This window comes from Colossoma macropomum, unplaced genomic scaffold (assembly GCF_904425465.1).
Source record: "Colossoma macropomum unplaced genomic scaffold, Colossoma_macropomum, whole genome shotgun sequence".
NCBI classification, from domain to species: domain Eukaryota; kingdom Metazoa; phylum Chordata; class Actinopteri; order Characiformes; family Serrasalmidae; genus Colossoma; species Colossoma macropomum.
In genome coordinates, this window is record NW_023495303.1 from 859,099 (window position 1) to 882,500 (window position 23,402).

The window sequence follows — 23,402 nt, forward strand, 5'->3', positions numbered from 1 at the left end:
GGAGGACGGGGCGGGACGGGGCAGGGGGGGGGTGCAGTTAAAGCCCCACAGTTGATGACTGTGATTCCAGTAAGGGCCCAGCTCAGACCTCGATAATGGCCTTCATTACGGGCGAAAGGGCCAAGAACGCCATGCTGGCTTTCGCTCAGATGCACTCCTGCCTCGCTAGACTGGCCTTCAGTGAAATGAGCTCCTGTCTTGCTCAGCTGCCTTTCAGTAAACATGTACAAATGTCCTGGAAAACTGTCTTTCGCTGAAATTCTCTATTGTTCAGCTGAGCTACACTTTAGTTTGCTGCCTTTGCTGGCTTTCAGTAAAACACTCCCTCATCTTGATAAGCTAATTTTTGTAAGTCTTCTTTTATTGAAATGCCCTTCTGTCTTGCTGTGCTGGCTCTTGGTAAAATGCTCTTTTGCCTTGCTAAGCTAACTATCAGTGGAATGTGCTTCTGACTTGCTAAGCTATGTTGCAGTAAAATGCTTTCCTGTCCTGCTAAGCAGTCTTTCAAAATAAAACACACTCCTGTCCTGTTACACTAACGTTCAGATATACGCCCTCTTGTATTGCTAAACCAGCCTTAAACTATTGCTCTGTTTTCAGTACAACGCCTTCCTGCAGCCTCCTGTTCTTCTTAAGCTGTCTTTTAGTACAATTTGTCCTTTCTTGCTAAGTTGCCTTTCTGTAAACTGTTCTCTTACCTTGTTAGACCAGCTTCCATCAAAATGCCTGCATGTGTAGTTAAACTGTGTAGTTTCACTTAAATAAATTTCTGCCTTGCTATGGCGTCTTTCTATAAAATGCTGTTCTGACTCACTAAGCTATCTTAAAAAATAGGCCTCTGTCTTGTTATTCTGGCTTTGAGTAAAATGCCCTCGTGTCCTGCTAAGTGGCCTGTTTGGAAGATGTTGGTACGCTAACTTTCAGTAAAATGCCCTCTTGTATTGCTAAACCAGCCCTAAACTGTTCTGTCTTGCTAAGCTAGCCCTCTGTCTTCTTATTGCAGTTCTTGCTATGTAAACTGTTCTCTTGCCTTGCTAGGCTCGCTTTCAGGACAATGACCTGCTGTCTTGCTTAATTATCCTTTAGGAAACTGTTCTTTCTCCCTGCTGTGCTGTCTTTCAGTAAAACGCCGTCCTGTCTTGCTAAGATGGCTTTCTACAGAACGCCCTCCTGCCTTGTTAGGCCAGCTCCCACTGAACAAAGCCTTGGCCGAGGCCGAGGCATGTGCCGTTGTAATCGCTAATAGCCGGGCCGTCTGTCCAGTGACAGCCGCCTGGCAGGGTTTCTCCTGTCATGCGTTGCTTGGCACCAGCCTCTTGCCCCAGTTGCTGTAGCAGCAGGTTTGTGTCATCTGCCTCATCGTTAAGCTGGGCCGGGCTAAGCAGCTGGACTTAATTACCAATTAATGGCGAGCGTCTAGACGGCAAATTTGTTGTGAAAAGATTTGCTTTGGCTCTCCACAAGGCTGCTCTGTCCCTGGGACAGGCGGGCGACGCAAGGCTGAGAACACTGCTTTTAGCGTTTACTGAAACTGTTGGAGTGAGTAATGTGAAAGTTTCCCAAGACTTTGGAATCACATATAGAGATATAACTAATTATGCAAATGATACGCAAAGCACTAAAGCCTCCTTGCGCCCACGAGTTACCCTGAGATCATTCTTCAGCATCGGATTGATTGTTTTATCCCCAGATAGCACAGATTCCTAGTACGCTGATAAGGATCAACTTCCAGTTCTATTAAAAGAAAATTCACCAGTGGTTTACACAGCAGATCTGGAGATAAGACGCTGAGAAACGGGGAACTTTTGAAGCGTCTCTAGATGTTTCACAGAGGAGAAAGAGAGAAAGAGCGAGAGAGACTGAGGAACAAATCCTCATCAACAACGCTCCATTCATGAAATGGCTGCCTTCACAGGCCTCAAGCTTGGTGGTCACGAGTCAGTGTCATCCCTGGGAATCATTTGATCATCTGCAAAGCCTCAGCGCTTATTTTTCCTCCTCCGTGTGTCACACTCGGCCGATCCTCCCTAACTCGCCCTCTGATCGGAACATTGCAGAAACAGGAAATGAGGTCAGAGTTGAGATGTTTTCGCATGATTGGCCCTTATCTCCCCAGAGATGTTGAACAAATCCCTTCGCTCTGTCTCTTCGCTGGAGGAGCTCTCAGAACAAGCTCCATCCCCCCCTCCACCAGCCCCCCAACCTATTTTTAGGCCTGTTTGTACCAAAACAAAATCCCGACCAGCTCCTAATTGTTTTCAGCCTGCAGAGACGTTTTTTCTCCCTCGGCCGAGCCCAGAAGGGAGCCGCGGCGTTCGCAGGGTCATGGCAAAGGAGTTTTTAGAAGTTAACTTTTTCCATGGTTACGATTGCCGTTTTCACATATTTGAAAGTTTTGATCAGAACCAGTCATCGTTGAAGCTTTTGCGTCACTTATCATGTGGGCGGAATAACGTGTACCCTCCAAAAAGTGATGTGTTAAATGACACACTGCAAAAAAATGATATCTTGGCAAATAAAATGATCTTAAATCCTGTCAAAAAGATTATGTAATTTGATTCTAAACCTTTTTTTACCTTTGTTTTAAGTGAAATTATCTCACTGTTTTGGCAACAACAAACAAAATTATCTGCCTATAATGAGAATTTGACTCACTTGAAGTGAATAGAAATGAGAATTATTAGACATTTATTTAATTAAATTTAATTAAATTTCAATTAAATTTAACATGATTTCACTTGCAGTGCAACACACATACCTGTCTTACCCATTTAACTCATTTTGTGTGCCTTTGTTTTCTGTTTTAACACATTGTTTTAAAAGAAAGGTTGCTGAACAGGCATAGTTGTTCAAGGTACAAATAATGAATGTACTCTGAAAGGTACAACATGGTCCTTGAGGTCCAGTTGTGCACCGTGTATACCTTGTTCACTTTCACAGGGGAAAGGTGCATATCTGTTATTTTGGATACGCTAACAAGCTTAGAGTTGAGACAGAGTGTTTCAGTCAGTGGAACTTAAGAACATATAATTGCAACGGAATACAGTACAGTTATGTTCCCGAACTAAAGGTACTGAAGACGTACCCCTGAGGTACCACCTCAGGGACAGTTTAGTACCCTTTTTTTGGAAAGTGTACCGTCAAATCAAATCTTTCTGGAGATATAAGGTGTTCTTATGACATGGTGCTATATAGCCCACACGAGTGCAGTGCACTTGCGGTGCTAACTAGCGTTAGCTTTGCATCATTCATCTAAAACTCTTCCTCCCTCTTTCTTCAGACCCAAGCCCCCTCCGCCGGAGGGCGCCAAGTCGAACCCGTCCAAGCGGCACAGGGATCGACTTAATATGGAGCTGGACAAGCTGACCAACCTGCTTCCCTTCTCCGAGGATGTGCGCTCTCGGCTGGACAAACTCTCGGTGCTCAGGCTCAGCGTTGGCTACCTGAAGGTCAAGAGCTTCTTCAACGGTGGGTTTCTTGCCTTTCCATCTTTTTGCTAAGAGCTTATACTTTCAGCTATGGCTTGAGCTTCCAACATGCTAGTATGGCTAGAACTAAATGAAACCTAGTAGTTAGAATTGTTTGCATGATGCTAATTTGTTTTAAGTAGTTTTGATGATTATCATCACTGTTAGCATCTTTGGAGGAAGTACCTTTTTAAGTCTGAAGAGAATAACATGAAGCATCATGATTGAGCAGCAGCCTAAGTAGCTGTTTCCCAGAGTTCAGACACATGATTTTACTGAAATAGGTTCTCAGCTGCTCTCTCTCTCTCTCTCTCTCTCTCCTTTCTTTTTATCTCGCCGTCTCTCTTTGTTCTTGCAATATCCATGACAAGGCATTTCTTTTGATCTGCAGCCAAGAAATGTTTGTTGATGTTTTAATGGTATCCATTAGCCTCTTGTAGTGACCCAGTAAGCCTCCTCCTGGAGACCTGCTTCCCCCCTTACTTGACATTGATTAACCTGATCCAGCCAATCAAGGACTTCTGAAGAAGTGAATTAGTGGGAGCAGGTGTGATTGAAACTAGACTCCACAGGAAGGTAGATCTTCAAGACAGGGGCCGGTGACCAAGTGGCAGCATTTAGAGGATACTGTAGGGCATCATTGCAAGGATGTCAGTGCAGGGGCATCATGGCAGGGACACAATAGCAGTGACACCAGTGCATGGGTGCCATTGCAGGGGTATCTCTGTGTGGGCGTCACTGCAGAGGCATAATTGCAGGGGCATGATTGCAAGGCTGGGAAAGAAGGGGCATCGTTGCAGGGGTATTATCACAGGCATATCATTGCAGGGGCATCATTGCAAGGGTAGGAAAGAAGGGGCATCATTGGAGGGGCATTATCACAGGCGTATCATTGCAGGGGCATCATTGCAGATTTGGGAAAGAAGGGGCATCATTGGAGGGGCATTATCACAGGCGTATCATTGCATGGGCATCATTGCAAGGTTGGAAAAGAAGGGACATCGTTACAGGGGCATTATCACAGGCATGTCATTGCAGGGTCACCATTGCAAGGGTGGGAAAAAAGGGGCATAGTGACAGCCATCATTGCCGGAGCATCATTGCAGGGGTGTGCCTAAAGGGGCATCATTGCGGGGACATTGTTGCAGGGGCTTTATTGCAGGACCTTCATTGCAAGGACTTCACTGAAGGGCCATCATTGCATGAGTATCTTTGCAGGGGCATCTTTGTAGAGGCATCACTGCAGCTGTATCTTTGCAGGGGCATTATTGCATGAGTATCTTTGTATAGGCATCATTGCAGCCATATCTTTGCAGGGGCCTCACTGAAGGGACATCTTTGCATGAGTATCTTTGCAGCGGCATCTTTGCAGAGGCATCAGTGCAGCCATATGAGTGCAGGGGTATCATTGTGAAGGTGTGACTCTAAGGGCATCATTGCAGGAGCATCATTGCACAAGTTTCTTTGCAGGGGAATCATTGCAGAGGCACAATTGCAAGGGTATCTTTGCATGAGTATCTTTGCAGAGGCATCCTTGTAGACATTATTTCAGGGACATCATTCCAAGGGTGTCACTGATTGCGAAAATATTGTCGCAAGGGTGTCATTGCAGGGGTATCAAGACAAGGGTAGAATAGCAGAGGCATCATTTCAAGGGCATCATTGCAGAGGCATTATTTGTAGAACATAGTTAGGAGGCGTCATTGCACGAGCAGGGGGGCTGCAATCTGTGCGTCAGTAGTTTCTTGCACAAGTTTGGTAACATGCTTACAGGTACAATAAAAGCATTTGTACACTTACTCTTCCTCAGAAGGTTGGTATCTCTATATTTTCCACTGTAACACAATATACATATACAGGCAATGACTCTTGTAAAATCCTAAAAATAGTTTTTGTTTGTGAACGTCTTTCACCATCCTGCCCACAGATATGATGTTCCACTTTGTAGCGGTCAGCCTAATTGTAAAATGGACCAGCTAGCAGACGCTTATAGCTATTTATACTCAGGTTAATGCGCTTAGCTAAAGAGGCTATTAAAATATCACTTTATCGAGGCTTGTGGTCAACCAAATCTACCACTCAGTCTGTTTTTGCTGGTTGCTAACTTCCCGTTTTTGGAAATGCCTATTCTGCCCTTTGTATGCCAGCTTAGACTTCCCAGCACACCTTGGGCTGAACGAGGCGTAAACCTTGAGCCCTAATGACCTTTCCTCTTAATGGTAGCTGCCACAATCTTCTTTCTCCACCATTTCTGCCTCTCACCCACCACACACACTCCCATACACTCCTCCCTGTGAACACACACACCTCCTCTCAGCACAGGAAAGTGGGTCAGCGGTCTCAGGTCCTCTTCCTTCCTGGCTGAGAAAGCACACGCCTGACGAGAAGAGGCTTCACCTTCAGCGGGCTATTCTTTCACCCTCACATCCCCAAGAGACTGTCTCGCTGTGCATGTGCGCCAAAACAAAACAGCCATTTCAGTTCCTCTTTTCGAGACGCTTACACATATGAAGGTCGTCAGTGAAATATTTCAGGAGATAAAATGACTGTCAGCAGTTCTAATGATACATAAGGAAAATTAGCAGGTAAAATTTATCGCAATTAAGGATTATCAGCAGGTAAAATTAACTATAATTGAGGTTTATCACAGGTAAAGTGAACTGTAAGTAAAATTAGCAGACAAAATTATTTTTTTTCGAGGTTTATCAGCAGATTTAATGAACTATGCATAAAATTAACAAGTAAAATGAACTATAAACAAGGATTAACAGAAGCGTAAATTAACTATAAAAATAAAGCGGGGAAAATTAACTATGAGTAAAATTAGTTGGTAAAATGAACTATAATAAAGGTTTTTTAGCAGGTATATAATTAATATTATATAATTATATAATTAATATTGTATTAATATAATTAATATTATATAAGTAAGATTTATCAGCAAGTTAAATGAAATATAAGTAAAATTAACAGGTAAAATGAACTATAATTAAGGTTTATCATCAAGTTTAATGACCTATTAGTAAAATTAACAGGTAAAATGAGCTATAATTATGGTTTATCAGCAGGTATATATCAATTTAGCAGTTCAAGTGAACTACAAGTAAAATTAACAGGTAAAATGAACTACAATCAAGGTTTATCAGCAGGTTTTAGTGAACTATAAGTAAAATTAACAGGTAAAATTAACTATAATTGAGGTTTATCAGCAGGTTTAATGAACTACAAGTAAAATGAACAGATAAAATGAACTATAATTGAGGTTTATCAGCAGGATTAATAAACTATAAGTAAAATTAACAGGTAAAATGAACTATAATCGAGGTTTATCAGCAGGTTTTAGTGAACTATAAGTAAAATTAACAGGTAAAATTAACTATAATTGAGGTTTATCAGCAGGTTTAATGAACTACAAGTAAAATGAACAGATAAAATGAACTATAATTGAGGTTTATCAGCAGGATTAATAAACTATAAGTAAAATTAACAGGTAAAATGAACTATAATTGAGGTTTATCAGCAGGATTAATAAACTATAAGTAAAATTAACAGGTAAAATGAACTATAATCGAGGTTTATCAGCAGGTTTAATGAACTATAAGTAAAATTAACAGATAAAATGAACTATAATTGAGGTTTATCAGCAGGATTAATAAACTATAAGTAAAATTAACAGGTAAAATGAACTATAATCGAGGTTTATCAGCAGGTTTTAGTGAACTATAAGTAAAATTAACAGGTAAAATGAACTATAATTCAGGTTTATCAGCAGGTTTAATGAACTACAAGTAAAATGAACAGATAAAATGAACTATAATTGAGGTTTATCAGCAGGATTAATGAACTATAAGTAAAATTAACAGGTAAATTAACTATAATCGAGGTTTATCAGCAGGTTTAATGAACTATAAGTAAAATTAACAGGTAAAATTAACTATAATCAAGGTTATCAGGAGGTTTAATGAGCTATAACTAAAATTAACAGGTAGAATGAACTATAATTAAGATTTTTCAGTAGATATACAAAGTATAAAATTAGCATGTAAAATGAACGTCAAACAAATTTAGGCAGGTAAAATAAACTCTAGCTAAGGTTTAGCTGGTAAATTGACAAATAAAACATTAATAGTAAACAAATAGGAAATAATGCAGTCAGTATTTAATAAGTGTTAAATGTTTTAAATAAATGTCAAATAGTTTATAGTCTTATGCGACAGATACTGTAGTAGATAATAAACGATTATATAACAAAGTAACAAACTGAATTTCATGTGTAATTGTATTATTTTGTGAGTGTAGGTAACACTTGAGGGCAACTATGAGTGAACTTGAGTTGGTCCATGTTAAGAAATGATCCTGCGAACTTCCTCAAAGAAGTGAAATGTTAAAATGGTTATCAGTATGAACAGCAAAGACTGGCTGATTTGCACCTGGTGTACAGGTACTCTGTGAGTGGCGAGGCCGAGGCTCAGTAAGAAGACAATAAAACAGTCAGCAGCTTCCTTTTTTTATTTTTAACACATTTTTAAAAATGAAAATAAGCTGAGAATATTGTTTTAGCTGAACATAAACATGTACTTGAACATGTACGCAGTGGGATCTCCGCCCTCAGATCAGTGCATACTCTTTCACGGCCCTAACTGAAGCGGGTAAAAGCCGCGGCGCGCGCTGCAGGTATGCGGTGAATGTGAGGAATGCGGCGGTGGAGGGAGAGAGCGCTCGGTGTGAGGAGGAGGAGGAGGAGGAGGAATCATGGCACCATCAATCAGTTAGAGGGGAGATAAACACTCAGCGCTGCAGTACAGAAGTGCTGAATCAGGGTGTGTGCAGCGTCCTGACAGAAACCTCTGACCTCACACACACACACACACACACACACACACACACACACACACACACACACACATACTTTGTGAATTACGTTGGAAAACAAAACTCATTAGAACCAACAAAAGCAAATAAACATTGTTATTAATGATTAATGTTACCATTTAAAGCTACACTGTGTACTTTATGGGATTTGGAGACCCCTCTGGTGGAGATGTGTTACTGCACAATCGTGGTTGCTCTGGTTGTGCTTCGGGCAGTCCCCTTCCCCGAGGAGATGAGTCTGATGATCGAAAGAGTGGGTCAGACCCAGTGTCCACTCACTCTCCACTCGAATAGACACTCCTACCTTGTCGGTCCACCTTGTAGATGTAAAGTCAGAGACGATAGTTCATCTGCTGCTGCACAGTTTGTGTCGGCCATCCTCTAGTCCTTCATCAGTGGTCACAGGACGCTGTTGGCTGGATATTTTTTTGGTTGGTGGACTATTCTCAGTCCAGCAGTGACACTGAGGTGTTTAAAAACTCCAGCAGCACTGCTGTGTCTGATCCACTCAGACCAGCACAACACACACTAACACACCACCACCACGTCAGTGTCACTGCAGTGCTGAGAATGGTTTTAGTGCAGTGCAGGTTGTACAACACTGAATAAAAATCATACAAAAATAATAAGAATTATTATTATTATTATTATTATTATATTTTTATATGTGGCATGAAATGTTCTATTTTATTCCAACTGATTAAATCTTAGAAAAGCTAAATATTGTGATGCATATTGTGTATCATTAAAATATCTTAATGGTATATATAATATCAATAGTAATGTCTGAGCACGTGTCTCGTCGAGATTTAAAAACAAACGCGTGTTGGTGGGGGGGGGGTGGGTTCGGTCAGTGTCATATCACAGGTTTGAGGCCTCCTGCGGTCAGACGAGCACTTCCCTTCCTTTTCCTTCAGGATCCAGCCAGGCATTGTGTTCAGCTTCATCAGCTCTTTCCTCCTCTCTCTCTCTCTCTCTCTCTCTCTCTCTCTCTCTCTCTCTCTCTCTTTCAGTTCCTTCTGTTTTTCCTCTGAAATTAACCTCCCAAACAGACCCCGAGCGTCCAGCAGAGCCGCCGCGAAGCTTCCTCTGATTGTTCTCCCGAAATAGCAGCACCGCAGCAATCAGAACCAGAAACGGCCCCATGCCGAGAGAGGGAGAGAGAGAGAAAGCGAGCGAGAGAGTTAGAAGGAGAATGAGGAGAGGGCGAGCTTAAAAGCAAGAGGAAAACAACAACGAAAAAGAATAGAGACAAAAAAAGGAGATCAAACGAGACACACGAGACACACAAACACACAGCGAGTAGACTGAAGGCAGGCGGGTTCACACATAAAGCACTGAGCCGAATCAGAAACATGGTATCGTATCGCAGCGCGCTGTATCATATCATACTGTAGCGTATCAGACTGAATTATATCGTATTGTATCGTATCAGACTGTATTATATCAGACTGTCATATCATTTTGTATCATATTAGACTGTATTATATCAGACTGTCATATATCGTATTGTATCGTATCAGACTGTATTATATCAGACTCGTATCATATGATACCGCATTGTGCTGTATTGTATAGTATTGTATCGCATCAGACTGTATTATATCAGACTGTCATATATCGTATTGTATCATATCAGACTGTATTATATCGTATTGTATCGTATCAGACTGTATTATATCAGACTCGTATCGTATGGTACCGCATTGTGCTGTATTGTATAGTATTGTATCGCATCAGACTGTATTATATCAGACTGTCATATATCATATTGTATCGTATCAGACTGTATTATATTGTATTGTGTCGTATCAGACTGTATTATATCAGACTCGTATCGTATGGTACCGCATCGTGCTGTATTGTATCGTATGGTATCGCATCAGACTGTATTACATCATATTGTATCGCATCAGACTGTATTATATCATATTGTATCGTATTAGACTGTATTATATCAGACTCGTATCGTATGGTACCGCATCGTGCTGTATTGTATAGTATTGTATCGCGTCAGACTGTATTGTATCGTATTGTATTGCATTGAACTGTGTTGTATCGTATGGTATAGCATCAGACTGTGTTATATCGTATTGTGTCGTATCAGACTGTATTATATCAGACTCGTATTGTATGGTATCGCACCGTGCTGTATTGCATCATATTGTATCGCATCAGACTGTATTCTATACATTACCTACCGTATTGTATTGTATTGTATCATATTGCAGCATACTGTATTATACCATTATTATACCATTATATCAGAAGCCATTATTGCTGTAAAGACTAACAGATGTGTTATGCTGTGTATGCAGACAGTGTTTGGTTTACTGAGGGCAGCCGCTCAGACACCCAGCCCTGCAGCATGAGGTTAATAGCATGAGGTGTCAGTCTCTAAAGGCAATTAAAATCTGTGTGTGTCTGTGTGTGTGTGTGTGTGTGTGTGTGTGTGTCTGTGTGTGTGTGTGTGTGTGTGTGTGTGTGTGTGTGTGTGTGTGTGTGGACCTGCCCTGGCAACCAGAGGTGTGAAGTGTATCGCTCTGACACCCAAGGCACCAGGCTGCTCCTGTTGCCGTAGTGACGGTACAGTAGGGTTGTGTATACAGTATATGGGCTTATATGGAGTCTAGCCGTGTTATAAATACCAGTGTTTAAGTGTTAAGTAGAATATTTCTGTTCGTTCACTGCGCTCGCTTTACTGATTGTCATCAGGTTTATTTTCTACCACCGACTGTATCAGAATAGTCCTTGCCTTAAAAAAGGGAAAGTTTAAGAATAAAAGGGAGGAAAAAGTAGGATAAGTTTTCCTCCTGATCTCAAATGAAGCCCGTTAGCATTGGAAGTTGTATTGATGATGGAGTTACTGTTGAAGTTGCCATTAAAATCGGTGTTGGCGTTGATTTTGGTGTTGAAGTTAGCAGTAAAGTTGTCATTAAAGTTGGTGTTGGTGTTGAGTTTGGTGTTGAAGTTAGCAGTGAAGTTGCTATTAAAGTTGGTGTTGGTGTTGAAGTTTGCAGTGAAGTTGTCGTTAAAGTTGGTGTTGGTGTTGAGTTTGGTGTTGATTTTGCTGTTTAAGTTAGCAGTAAAGTTGTCATTAAAGCCGGTGTTGGTGTTGATTTTGGTGTTCAGGTTAGCAATGAATTCACCATTAAAGTCGGTGTTGGCATTGATTTTGGTGTTGAAGTTAGCAATGAATTCGCCATTAAAGTTGGTGTTGGTGTTGATTTTGGAGTTGAAGTTAGCAATGAAGTCGCTGTTAAAGTCGGTGTTGGTGTTGATTTTGGTGTTGAAGTTAGCAATGAAGTTGCCATTAAAGTTGGTTTTGGCATTGATTAAGGTTGACATTGAAGTTGGTGTTGAACCTGGCACCTAATTTGGCGTTGAATTTGGTGTTGCAGTTTATATGAGAGTCGGCATTGGAGTTGCTGTTAAAATTGGTGTTGAAGTTGGCATTGAAGGTAGCAATGAAGTTGCCATTAAAGTTGTTCTTGGTGTTAGAGTTACCATTGAAGTTGCTGTTGAAGATGCCATTAAGGTTGAGGTTGAAGTTTGTGTTGAACTTGGCATGTAATTTGGTTCTGGAGTTTGTGTTGAAGTTGACAGTAACGTGGAGATGAGGTTGCCATTGCAGTTGGAGTTGTTGATCACTGGCTTGCTGGTTTGAGGCATCACCAGAGTGACCGTGATCCAGAGCAGCTGTTTGGTTACAATTTTAAAAACATATTTGGCACATCATGATAATGTAACAGGCGTATCAGAGAAGGAGGTGATGTGAAGCTTTTCTTTAAATAAAGAAAGTGAAAATTCTGTCCTCCTCCAGACTTTCCCTCTCAACCAAAGCGGAGCTGGAGCGAGGTAGCTGTGAGTCTGCCAGCGTCACTTAACAACTTTTTAAAGTTGTCGCCAGCCGTCAGAGGCTGCACCCAGCAGATGTTATTTAATATCAGCATAATTGTTCCGTTGTTTGGTAAGAAGACTCTAAATCTCAGGTCATGTGACTTCTTTTTCCATCAGTAAGATTCTTCTGGGAACTTTGGCGACTTTGAACTGTTGAAATGGAGATTATTTAGTATTGATAACCAGCCTGAGGCGGGAGACGGTGCCAACTGGGCACTGATGCCCATTTATAGGGGCCAACACCGCTGTGAATGATTAACTTCAAGAAATTTCTGCCTCCATCTTTAATAAGCCAATTAAAGCGGTACTTTCCCCCTCAAATGTAGTCAATCCGCCGAGTCATGCTTGGTGTCCGAATTTTGTTTCTGTAGTTTACTTTAGCTTTTACTATGAGGCTTTGCACATCAACACTAGAAGTCAATAGTCACCCAGATCTTTTCCCCAAAACTTCTCTCAACCCACTTAAACCACATCCAGGTCTTCAATAAGGTCATACAGACTCGTGGATGTGGTTTAGAGCACAGTATGACTCACTGAGGACTTTAAAAATGAGAGTGTTCGCTGTGTGGCCAGTTTAGACAAAAGCTGTTGTGCCGAATTTCGCTTTTTCTCGACTCTACTTCATGTTCACGCGTATCACACAGATGCAAACAACTCCAGGTTCCAATCACAATCTCTGTGGTTTCTACTTAGAAACATATATTTTCATGTTTCAAATTTAAGATTAGCAGTTATTTATAAAAAGAAATGACAGAATTTGCGACCATCATTTGTTGGGTTTAATGCAGGGGGCGAATTCAGCTACACAGTGAAGTTTTGTTCATTTTTATAGTTCACAGTAAGTCAAACTGTGTCCTAAACCTCAGCGACAACCCTGTATGACCTGAATGAAGAGCTGGATGCAGTTTGAGTGGGTTGAGAGGACGTTTTGCAGATGTACTTGCAGAAAAGATTTGGGTGACTATTGATTTCTAGTGTTCGTTAAGCGCATTGGCTTCATAGCTTTAGTGCTAAACTAAGAACACCACAATTACTATGTAATAGACTTGATTATGTGGTTGTTATGGACTGTTCATCATTTTGTTGGCTCTGAAATTACCCAGAATGCCCTGCTCTCTCCTCTGCCTTACCACATGCAGCATGCGCTGGTCGCGCCTTCAGAACGAAGGCTGTGGAGAAAGGCTCCTCTGTGCGGATCCGGAAGCTGAAGCTGAGAAAGAGCCCGGGGTTCGGTCCCACGCTCCTCGGCACAAACGCCACATTGTGTTTTGGGGATCGATCCCAGCATGCACCGGGGCAGCGGCTGACTGTGTCTGTGTGTGGTATTGATGGCACCGCCGCGCTTCCGTCTGCAGGCCGAGACGCTGAGTCACATGAGCTTTGCGGACAAAGACAGATTCTCATGTTCAGACAGACAGTCAGACAGTTAAATGCACTGACGATTAAATGAAACAATAAAAGAATAAGATAATTGTGTTACAGTGATTTTCCCACAGATTAGGAGCTTCATTAGGACGGTAGGCAGAGTAAAATCACTGTAATGTATAAACCCAGAGTTAATTGGTCAGTGCACCATCACGAAAACCATCACGGCTGTGATTCAGTCGCAAGCTACATCATCACATCATCGGACGTTAATCACGATGCCACATGACTTTGAGTGTTTTGTTGCTTTTATATGAGAAAATAAAATTTAAAAGTAAAGCGAAAGAAGCTTTGAATGTGCTTTAATATGATCAAATCCTTGCGCCACAAAAAGTAGTACCCTTTTGGGTTACAGAGAGAGCCATAAAACTGTGTCAATATCAGCTTCTATCTCTCTCCCTGTCTCTCTCTCCATATCTGTCTCTCTGGGTCTCTCTCTCTCTCTCTCTCTCTCTCTCTCTCTCTCTCTCTCTCTCTCTCTCTCTCTCTCTCTCTCTCTCTCTGCTGTAGTATCTCAGATTGAATCAGTGCTCAGTGCCGCTGGAGGCCCTGAAGCGTTACTGCACGCTATGGGGGTCCTGCAGGTCTGCGTCTGTGGAGGGGGTGGGCCAGTTCAGGGGGGTGGCTTGTTAAAGGACGGTGGTGGTGTTGGGGTGGTGCAGTGAGGGTGGTATCCGTTCTGTTTAAAGGGTCTTTCCCATTAATGCCTGGAGTGAAATGATGGAAATCCCCAAACTCTCAACTTTCTCTCATTTTCTCTGTCTTTTCTCTGTCTTTTTTCACCCAGCTCCTTTTTGGCCACACCTCCCTAATGCAGGGTTGGGGGTTAGTGGCTCCTGTTTGTTGCCAACAGGTTGGAATGGAATAGATTGGAATAATGTAAGATAGAATGGAGTGGAATAGTGTAGAATAGAGAGGAGTGGAATTTAAAAGTGTAGGATAGAGATGAATAAAATGGAATAGCGTAGGATAGAGATGAGTGGAATGGGAATAGTGTAGGATAGAGATGAATAAAATGGAATAGCGTAGGATAGAGATGAGTGGAATGGGAATAGTGTAGGATAGAGATGAATAAAATGGAATAGCGTAGGATAGAGATGAGTGAAATGGGAATAGTGTAGGACAGAGATGAGTGGAATGGGAATAGTATAGGATAGAGATGAATAAAATGGAATAGCGTAGGATAGAGATGAGTGAAATGGGAATAGTGTAGGACAGAAATGAGTGGAATGGGAATAGTGTAGGACAGAAATGAGTGGAATGGAATAGTGTAGGATAGAGATGAGTGGAATGGAATAGTGTAGGATAGAGATGAGTGAAATGGGAATAGTATAGGATAGAGATGAGTGAAATGGGAATAGTATAGAATAGAGATGAGTGAAATGGCAATAGTGTAGGACAGAAATGAGTGGAATGGAATAGTGTAGGATAGAGATGAGTGGAATGGAATAGTGTAGGATAGAAATGAGTGGAATGGAATAATGTAGGATAGTAATGAGTCGAGTGTGTGGGATAGAATGAATTAGAATAGTGTAGGATAGAATGGAATGTTGTAGGATAAAATGGGTTGGAATAGTGTAGGATAGAATGGAATGGCATAGGATGCAGTGGATTGGAATTGGATCGAATGAAATGGATTGGAACGGGGTCGGATGGAATGGATTGGAATGGTGGAGGATAGAGTGGATTGGAATAGTGTAGGATAGAATGGAATGGCATAGGATGCAGTGGATTGGAATTGGATCGAATGGAATGGATTGGAACGGGGTCGGATGGAATGGATTGGAATGGTGGAGGATAGAGTGGATTGGAATCGTGTAGGATAGAATGGAATGGCATAGGATGCAGTGGATTGGAATTGGATCGAATGGAATGGATTGGAATGGGATCGGATGGAATGAATTGGAACGGTGGAGGATAGAATGGAATGGAATGGTGGAGGGTGGAATGGATTGGAATGGTGAACCAGATGGCTGTAATATAATGTGATGAAACTGTACAGCAGAAAATGGAACAGAATAAAACCAGCTGAATTAAACGGTACGTAGTGAAGCCGTAAACAGTAGCAGCAGCCTTCTCAGAGGCCGAGCTTAGTCCAGAGTTTGGTCTGTGTTTATGGATAACAGTCAGTCACACGGTGTCCGAAACCACATAATCAGCTCTGCCTGTGGTTCCTCAGTGTGCAGGAACAGTCTGTTCTGGGCTGGGCGCCACTTTCGCTTCTCCATATCTGCTTTAACAGCGTCCTGAGCAGGAGCTGAGCTTCCTCTCGTTCCTGCCTCCTCACAGATTTCTTACCAACTTCGGCACATTTGTGTTTCTTTCAGAGCTTTTGCTTTCCTGTTTGTCATGGGACATTCGGCACCTGCCGGAATAATCCTGAACTCGTTGAACGGCTCATTGAATGTTATTTATAAAAAATATGACACGACAGAAAACACATAATCAAGTCTATTACAGATACTTATTGGCTAATTTAAAGCTGTATATAGAAGACTAATTAGCAACTGTTAGCTTTGTTTAGAGTTAAACATTATTGTATGCAAAAGTTTCGGTGCCCATGGTCAGATCATAAATCTTATTGATTTTCAAAATAAAATAATTCAACACATGCTCTGTTTTACAGGTATTACAATTGTTGCACAATTACGGTTTATTTGCTGAATTTAAATAATTTGGGAAAAAGTAAATCATACAATGTGGCAGTGTATTTAAGGTATCAGAAATTTAGGTTGGCATTGTATTTAAGATGTCAGTAAATTTAAGGTTGCAGCGACTTTAAGCTATCAGTAAATTTAAGGTGTCATTGTATTTAAGATATCAGTACATTTAATGTGACAGTGAATTTCAGGTGGAACTGCATTTAAGGTAGTGCTGAATTTAAGGTGGTAGTGAATTTTAGGTTGCAGTGATTGTAAGGTGTCGGTAAATTTAAGGTGGCATTGTATTTAGGATATCAGTAAATTTAAGGTGACCGTGAATTTCAGGTGGAACTGCATTTAAGGTAGCACTGAATTTAAGGTGGCAGTAAACTTGAAGTTGCAGTGATTTTAAGGTATCAGTAAATTTAAGGTGGCAATGGATTTCATGTGGAACGGCATTTAAGGTGGCAGTGAATTTAAGGTTGCAGGGATTTTAAGGTATCGGTACATTTAAGGTGGCAAAAGTTATGGCACGATGTATATTTTATTAGTATTTTGTTTTTTTTCAGATTATGCTAACTTAGCAGAAATTAAGCAGAAATTGTGCAGTAGCTTTTTGGCTGAACTATCACTTTAACTGAGCTGACTCTGTGTCTTTCCCCTCTCCGGTGGGACGTGTGATGAAAGGCCGCTGTCCCTTTTTTGGGTCATGAAAGCGGCCGTGGTCATTGTTCTGTCCCAGGTTTGATTTCACTCGCGCCCCCCCACCCCCGACCCATTGTCCTCAGAGTCAGAGGAATTGTGCTTGTGTGCCTTTTGTTTTGTTTAGGAGAGAAGAGAGAGTTTCTGGACATCAATATTTGGATTGCAGGGATTCGAGTAGCTTTTATTGATATTTGTTGTATTAAAATATCTTGTCATATATAAGCCAGAAGCCACTCTTCATTTATTTAATGTCTGGTAATAAACAGCCAGTAAGTTACTAATTTTTTCAGGAGATATTTCTGAGGAGATTAGATATCAGGTAATCCTAATAAGGAAGGAGAAAGTCAAAGTGAAAAAAACAGGAGTTTTCAAAAGCTACAGAGAAACTGTGTCTCCTAACAACCACCTGGAAGAGCTGGTCGACCCCAAAACTGCCCCCATCAGATAAACAGCACTTAAAGCTTTCATCTCTGAGAGAGAGGAGAAAATCAAGCTGCTTCAGATCTGAAAACATCCACAGGTGTTTCTGTCCATCCTTCCACTGTGAGAAGACGACTCAGCGCTGTGGGTCTGAAAGGATGTGTAGCTGTCAAGAAGAACCTCACTGAGAAAAGGAGACGGACACATCAAACAAAGAAGCTGAAGAATGGACTGACCACCCCAGAGTCCAGACCTCAACACCACTGAATGTGTTTGATTACTTCAGAAAATGATCAACCAGCTTCTAAGACTGAACTTTGGAGGTGTGTCTGCAGATTCTTTGAGGAGCTGAAAGTGAGTCTCCTGAAAAGGATTGAAGCTGGAATATATATATGTTTGATCTTAGGTACTGAAAAGGTATGAAAACAAGCGTGCAGTGTGTTGTGTGATAATGATGGAGGTGATTTTATGTGATTTTGGCTCTGATTTGTGGAGAAGTGTGTGTGTGTGTGTGTATGTGTGTGTGTGTGTGTGTGTGTGTGTGTGTGTGTGTGGTGAATGTGGGCCATTGTGTCTCAGATTTACTCAGATTCACACACACACAGGCATTATGTTATGACTCAGGAATGAGTGTGTGTGTGGGAGTGTGTGTGTGTGTGTGTTTGCACGGTGTTGACAGTCATTGTGCTCTTCCGCTAATCAGCTAAGCTAACAACACAGGGCTAAAAGCTAAAAGCTTTTACAGTAAAGCAGAGGAACGAGCTGGAACTCAGAACAGAGAGAGAGAGAGTGTGTGTGTGTGTGTGTGTGTGTGTGTGTGTGTATGTGTGTGTGTGTGTGAGTGTGTGTGTGTGTGTATGTGTGTGTGTGTGTGTGTGTGTGTGTGTGTGTGTGTGTGTGATACCATCAGCAGCCTCTCGCTTTCCACTCAGTCAAAACACACACACAGCAGGTCGTGTGGGAACAGGCCCAGATATATGATAGAGAACCAGCTTAGAGAGAGAAAGAAAGAGAGAGAGAGAGAGAGAGAGAGGCCGAAGGAGGAGAGGAGGGGGAGAGATAGAAGGGGGAGGGGGACAGGGAGAGAGAGAGGGAGAGAGTGGAGAGAGAGAGAGAGTATAAAAGCAGAGAGAAAGGGGGGGAGAGAGAGAGAGAGATAAAAGGGAGAGAGGAGAGAAAGAAAGAAGAGAGTAAGAAAGGTTAGAGAGCAAGACAGGGAAGAAAAAGGGAAAGTGATAAAGAAAATAGAGAGGCGATGACAAAGAAAACAAAGATAAACAGTGAGAAAGACAGTGATAAAGTGTGAAAGAATGAAAAGAAACGGGGGGGGAAGAAAAGCTGGATAAATAAGGAAGGGTGAGAGACAGAGAGTGAGAGAAGGAGGAAGAGAGAGAGAGAGAGTTGTATTCAAAGGTTTTGGGCACCACAGGCCAGGTTACATATTTCACGTGCATTTTGAAGCGTGTTTAGGATCGTTGTCTCCTGCCATAGAACCCCCTTTTCAGCATCAGGGGCCGTATTGCAGAAACGTCCTAAGTCTCAAATCGTATCTGTTTGGTCTCCATGACGACTTCAGTACGGACTGAATTTCGGCCAGTATCTATTCCAGAATAACAGTTCCTAACTTCATAATCTCATCATGAACTCCAGATAAGAAAACAGCATCACACAAACATCCTAACTGGACTAAACCTCCTAAATCCTGTCCTAACTTTAGGATGAACCCCAACAGGGTCCTCACTTCTGTTTAAGGTCCGTTTCTATGGTTTTTAGGCAGCTGTGTCAGCAGCATAGTTCACTACCAGCATAATGAGCTCCATTTATTCCTACTGTAAAACGCTGCTTTCACTGTGAGATGATTTTCTTTTCTAACTCTGCGTTTTAAAGATCTCAGACGCTGCAGACTCGATCTCCACCGCCCCTCTGATCACCTTCGTGTGTTAATGTTGATGATGAAATATTACAGTGATGGTGGTGAATAATGAGGAGACGGAGCTGAACGTGTGTCTGTTTATTAGGAGGAGTAACGTTAGCGCGCTCGGCTAAAGCGTTTGGGAAATGGAGACTGAAACTGGGGAGCGTTAACGCTCTGATAAACAGCAGGGGGCGCTCTCACAGCATTCACAACTCACAGTTTATCGCACTTTAGTTTGTTTTTTTGTGCATGTATGGTCGGTTGCTAGGTAACAGACAGTTGATTGTCAAGTTGCTTCGTTCGAGTAAGTTAAGATTTGCTAACTTGAGATAAGATGCTGTAAGATAAGATTCCTAAATTAAGATCAGATTTGTTTCTGTAATACGAATTTGTGGAAAATCTTATTTTGACCTGTCAGATCTTAAGTTAAGACAAATAGATGGGAAGTTTCTGTATTGCGAGCCCTGGTTCTGGACTGACTGTGTCACTTTTGCTTCCTGAATTTTAATATTTAGTGTAATCCATTCTTCTCTCTCCCTGTGAAATGTTTCCTGAGCCACGGGCTGCCAGACAACCCCGAAGCGTAACTTATCCACCCCCACGCGTAACAGTTGGCACAGAGTTCCTTTCATCAAATCCATCTCCACACAAACCACAAAGGTTGTGGCCAAAGAGTTCCATGTTTACTACATCATTCCACTGCAAATATTTCCAAAATGACACAGGCTTATGTAAGTGTTGTTTTGCATATTTCAGTTGTTGACTTTTGTGATGTCCTTTGATGTCATATGGGGGTTTTGCTTTGCCTTTCTGACAGTTTTCTTGGTCATCCGAAGATTTCCTTGATATCCACAGTTCCCCTTAACTGCCATTTCATGGCTTTTCACACAGTGATGTCAAACGTCTGAAGCCACAAGTGAAAATGCTTCTGCAATCTGTTGTAATATAATGCAAATTTTTATTGTATCAAAAGTAAAATCTGCATAAATCTGTTCAGATTTGCTTGAATTTGAGTCGTGACCTAGAACCAATGCAGAATCTCCAATCTTTCTTCTCCATTTTACCTTGATTGGATTCAAAACCTCAATAAAAACGCACTGTACACAAGCGTAACTGGAGGATTTTTACATTTGAAAAGCTGGGAATCTTATTGGCCCCACAGTGAGTGCATCTTTCTCAAATGTAATTAATGACAATAATTGATTACGCTGTATTCTAACACTGAAAAATGAGTGGATGTGAATGAGCACCGTGTTTTTACAGCCCTGCTGCTCTGTGGTTGTTTGTGTCACTAGGCCGCCTCTTGTCCCTGCTGGGGAAAAGAGGGGGATTTCTAGATGTGACAGACGGAGAGAGAGGTAGAGAGAGAGAAAGAGAGAAACGGAAACCAGCAATGAGTCACTCCACACAAGAGTGAAGTTAGTGTAAGGTGACCACGGAGAGTGAAATCTGGCCTTTAGCATCCGTCTGTCTGTCTTAGCTGTGAGTCAGTGTTCTTCAGTAGCTTAGGACACTTGTTTGGTTATGGTCAGTTGTTGTTTTGTTGTTGGTAGTTGATTGATTGTTATTGGGTTATTGTGAGGTAATAATTTTTGTTTGGATATTGTTTGGTTGTCAGTTGGTGACCGTTTGTTGTTTGGTCGTTGTTTAAGGGTTTGGTTGTGTTCTGTTGATTGGTTATTGTTTGGTTGTTTTTGGTTTACTTGGTTATTTGATAAATATTCAATTATTGTTTGGCTGTTGTTTGGTTAACATTTGGTTGTTTGGTTATTGTTGCGTTGTTGTTGTTTGGGTGATGTTTGGTTGATGTTTGACTGTATTAAGCTTATTATTTGGTTATGGTTTGTTATTGTCTGGTTATTTTCCTGTTGTCTGTGTTCTGCCTGATGTGTGAGGTAATGAAAGTTGCAGCATCAGCACCAGCCAACCTCCTGCTGCATCCCTATCTCTCTCTCTCTCTCTCTCTCTCTTTCTCTCTCTCTCTCTCTCTCTCTCTCTCTCTCTCTCACTGTCTCTCCTTTAGATCAGCCAGATCCCCACAGTAACCTTCCTCATGTGAATGTGTTGCCATGCCATCACCATGGTGACTGTGATGTGTCTGGAGTCAGTGAGATTTAGTCTGTATAGAGAGGTGATGAGAGAGAGAGAGAGAGAGAGAGGGTGATGAGGAAACGGAGGGAGAGTGAGCAGTTCTGTTGAAGTCTGATTAATACTATCTCTCTCTGTAGGAGGAAAAAGCTGCTTCCTGCCCCCTCCTCCACCTCTGCGTCAGCTCTGAAACGTCGGTTCTTCTCGTTGAGCGCTGCAGATTTCTCAGAGCTCTCCTCTCAGGCTGGAGTGATCCGGTGTTATCAGTTTGGTGTGAAACGGTCGATTGTAGAGACTCAGATGTCTTTACAGTGGTGGTGATAGGAACCAGGGGTCGCCATGACTACAACACAAATATAGACATTTTATTTACTATCCAAAACCACCAGTGAACCTACACGAGTCTTCTGAGTTTATATGGAATGTTGATGATGGAAAATAGTGGAAAATCTGAAATAATAAGTTTTCTTTGGGGACTATTTTGCCTCACAGCGCCCTGCATATTAGGTATTCCTCCACCACGAATGGAGTTTGAAGCCGAAATCTTCTCAAAACTATCATAAAACAGTGTCTCAGTCATCAGGCAGTGAATTCATAACCGTGTAATGTAGGAACTTTCTGTGAGGGAGCTTTTAGAGGTGGACGTCTGGTTCCTATCACCACCACTGTGAACGGCTCTGACTCAGTAAGTTTCTCTAGAACAGAGTATTTCACACCAAACCGCTCTGAATGACTGTTTACATCTTCACCATGTGATTACGCAGAAATTCTGAGAAAATCAGAGGAAATCCCCTTTACATATGGAGGCACTCGAAGAAGCATTTACTTGTTTGTTGTTGTTGGTGTTTTTTATCAAGATTTTCTTCAGGGGGACAGTGCCCCGGACATCTTATGGGGGTGGGTAATTTGACATAATTTATGGGGGCGGGGCTGTGGCTTGGGTGGTGAAATAACTGGTTACCAACAATTTTTAACAAAAATGTCACATAAACTTCATAGAAGGGCAAGTTTATTTTATTATATGGCAGTTCAAGCATTAAATAATATTAAATACTCAGCTTTGTGTTATTGGCTGTGTGAAGTGGAACCCGATGTGGTCTTCTGCTGTTGTAGCCCATCCACTTCAAGGTTCAACCTTTGCTTTTCTGCTCAGAGTGCACCACTGGGCCATGAACCACAAGTGGGCCACAAAGAACTGTTTGGTGGTCCTCGGCCAATGCAGTGGTCCATACTGGGTTGCTGATTGTGGCACTGTGCCATAAAATCAGTGAAAAATTAATTGACTCAACAATAAAAAAGGAACATTTTTTTCAAATGGTAAACAATATTAATAAAAGCCTTGCAACAGTGCACAAAGGCAGCTTTTAGGGGAGGATGTTGGTGTTTGTTGGAGAATGATGGTGTTTTGTTGGAGAATGATTGTGTTTGGTTGGAGAATGATGGTGTTTGGTGGAGGATGATGGTGTTTGGTTAAAGAATGATGGCGTTGGATTGGAGAATGATGGTGTTTTGCTGGAGAATGATGGTGTTTGGTGGAGAGTGATGGTGTTTGGTCTGAGATTGATGGTGTTTGGTCTGAGATTGATGGTGTTTGTAGAAGAATGATGGTGTTTGTTCAGAGAATGATGGTGTTTGTTGGAGAATGATGGTGTTTGTTGGAGAATGATGGTGTTTGGTTGGATAATGATGGTGTTTAGTTGGAGAATGATGGTGTTTGGATGTCGAATGATGGTGTTTATTGGACAATGAGGGTATTTGGTTGGATAATGATGGTGTTTGGTTGGAGAATGATGGTGTTTGGTTGGATGATGATGGTGTTTGGTTGGAGAATGACGGTGTTTGGTTGGATAATGATGGTGTTTGGTTGGAGAATGATGGTGTTTTGTTGGAGAATGTTGGTGTTTGGTTGGGTAATGATGGTGTTTGGTTGGATGATGATGGTGTTTGGTTGGGTAATGATGGTGTTTG

At 41.6% G+C, this 23,402-nt stretch overlaps 1 protein-coding gene across 1 annotated transcript in view; it reads left to right on the forward strand.

Annotated features, from left to right (window-relative positions):
• Positions 1–23,402, forward strand: part of ahr2 (aryl hydrocarbon receptor 2) — a 95,817-nt gene that overhangs the window by 18,107 nt on the left and 54,308 nt on the right. Inside the window, exon 2 of the mRNA XM_036562060.1 lies at positions 3,281–3,468. Within this exon, the coding sequence (XP_036417953.1) occupies positions 3,281–3,468 (188 nt within the window). The remainder of the gene's footprint in view (positions 1–3,280; positions 3,469–23,402) is intronic.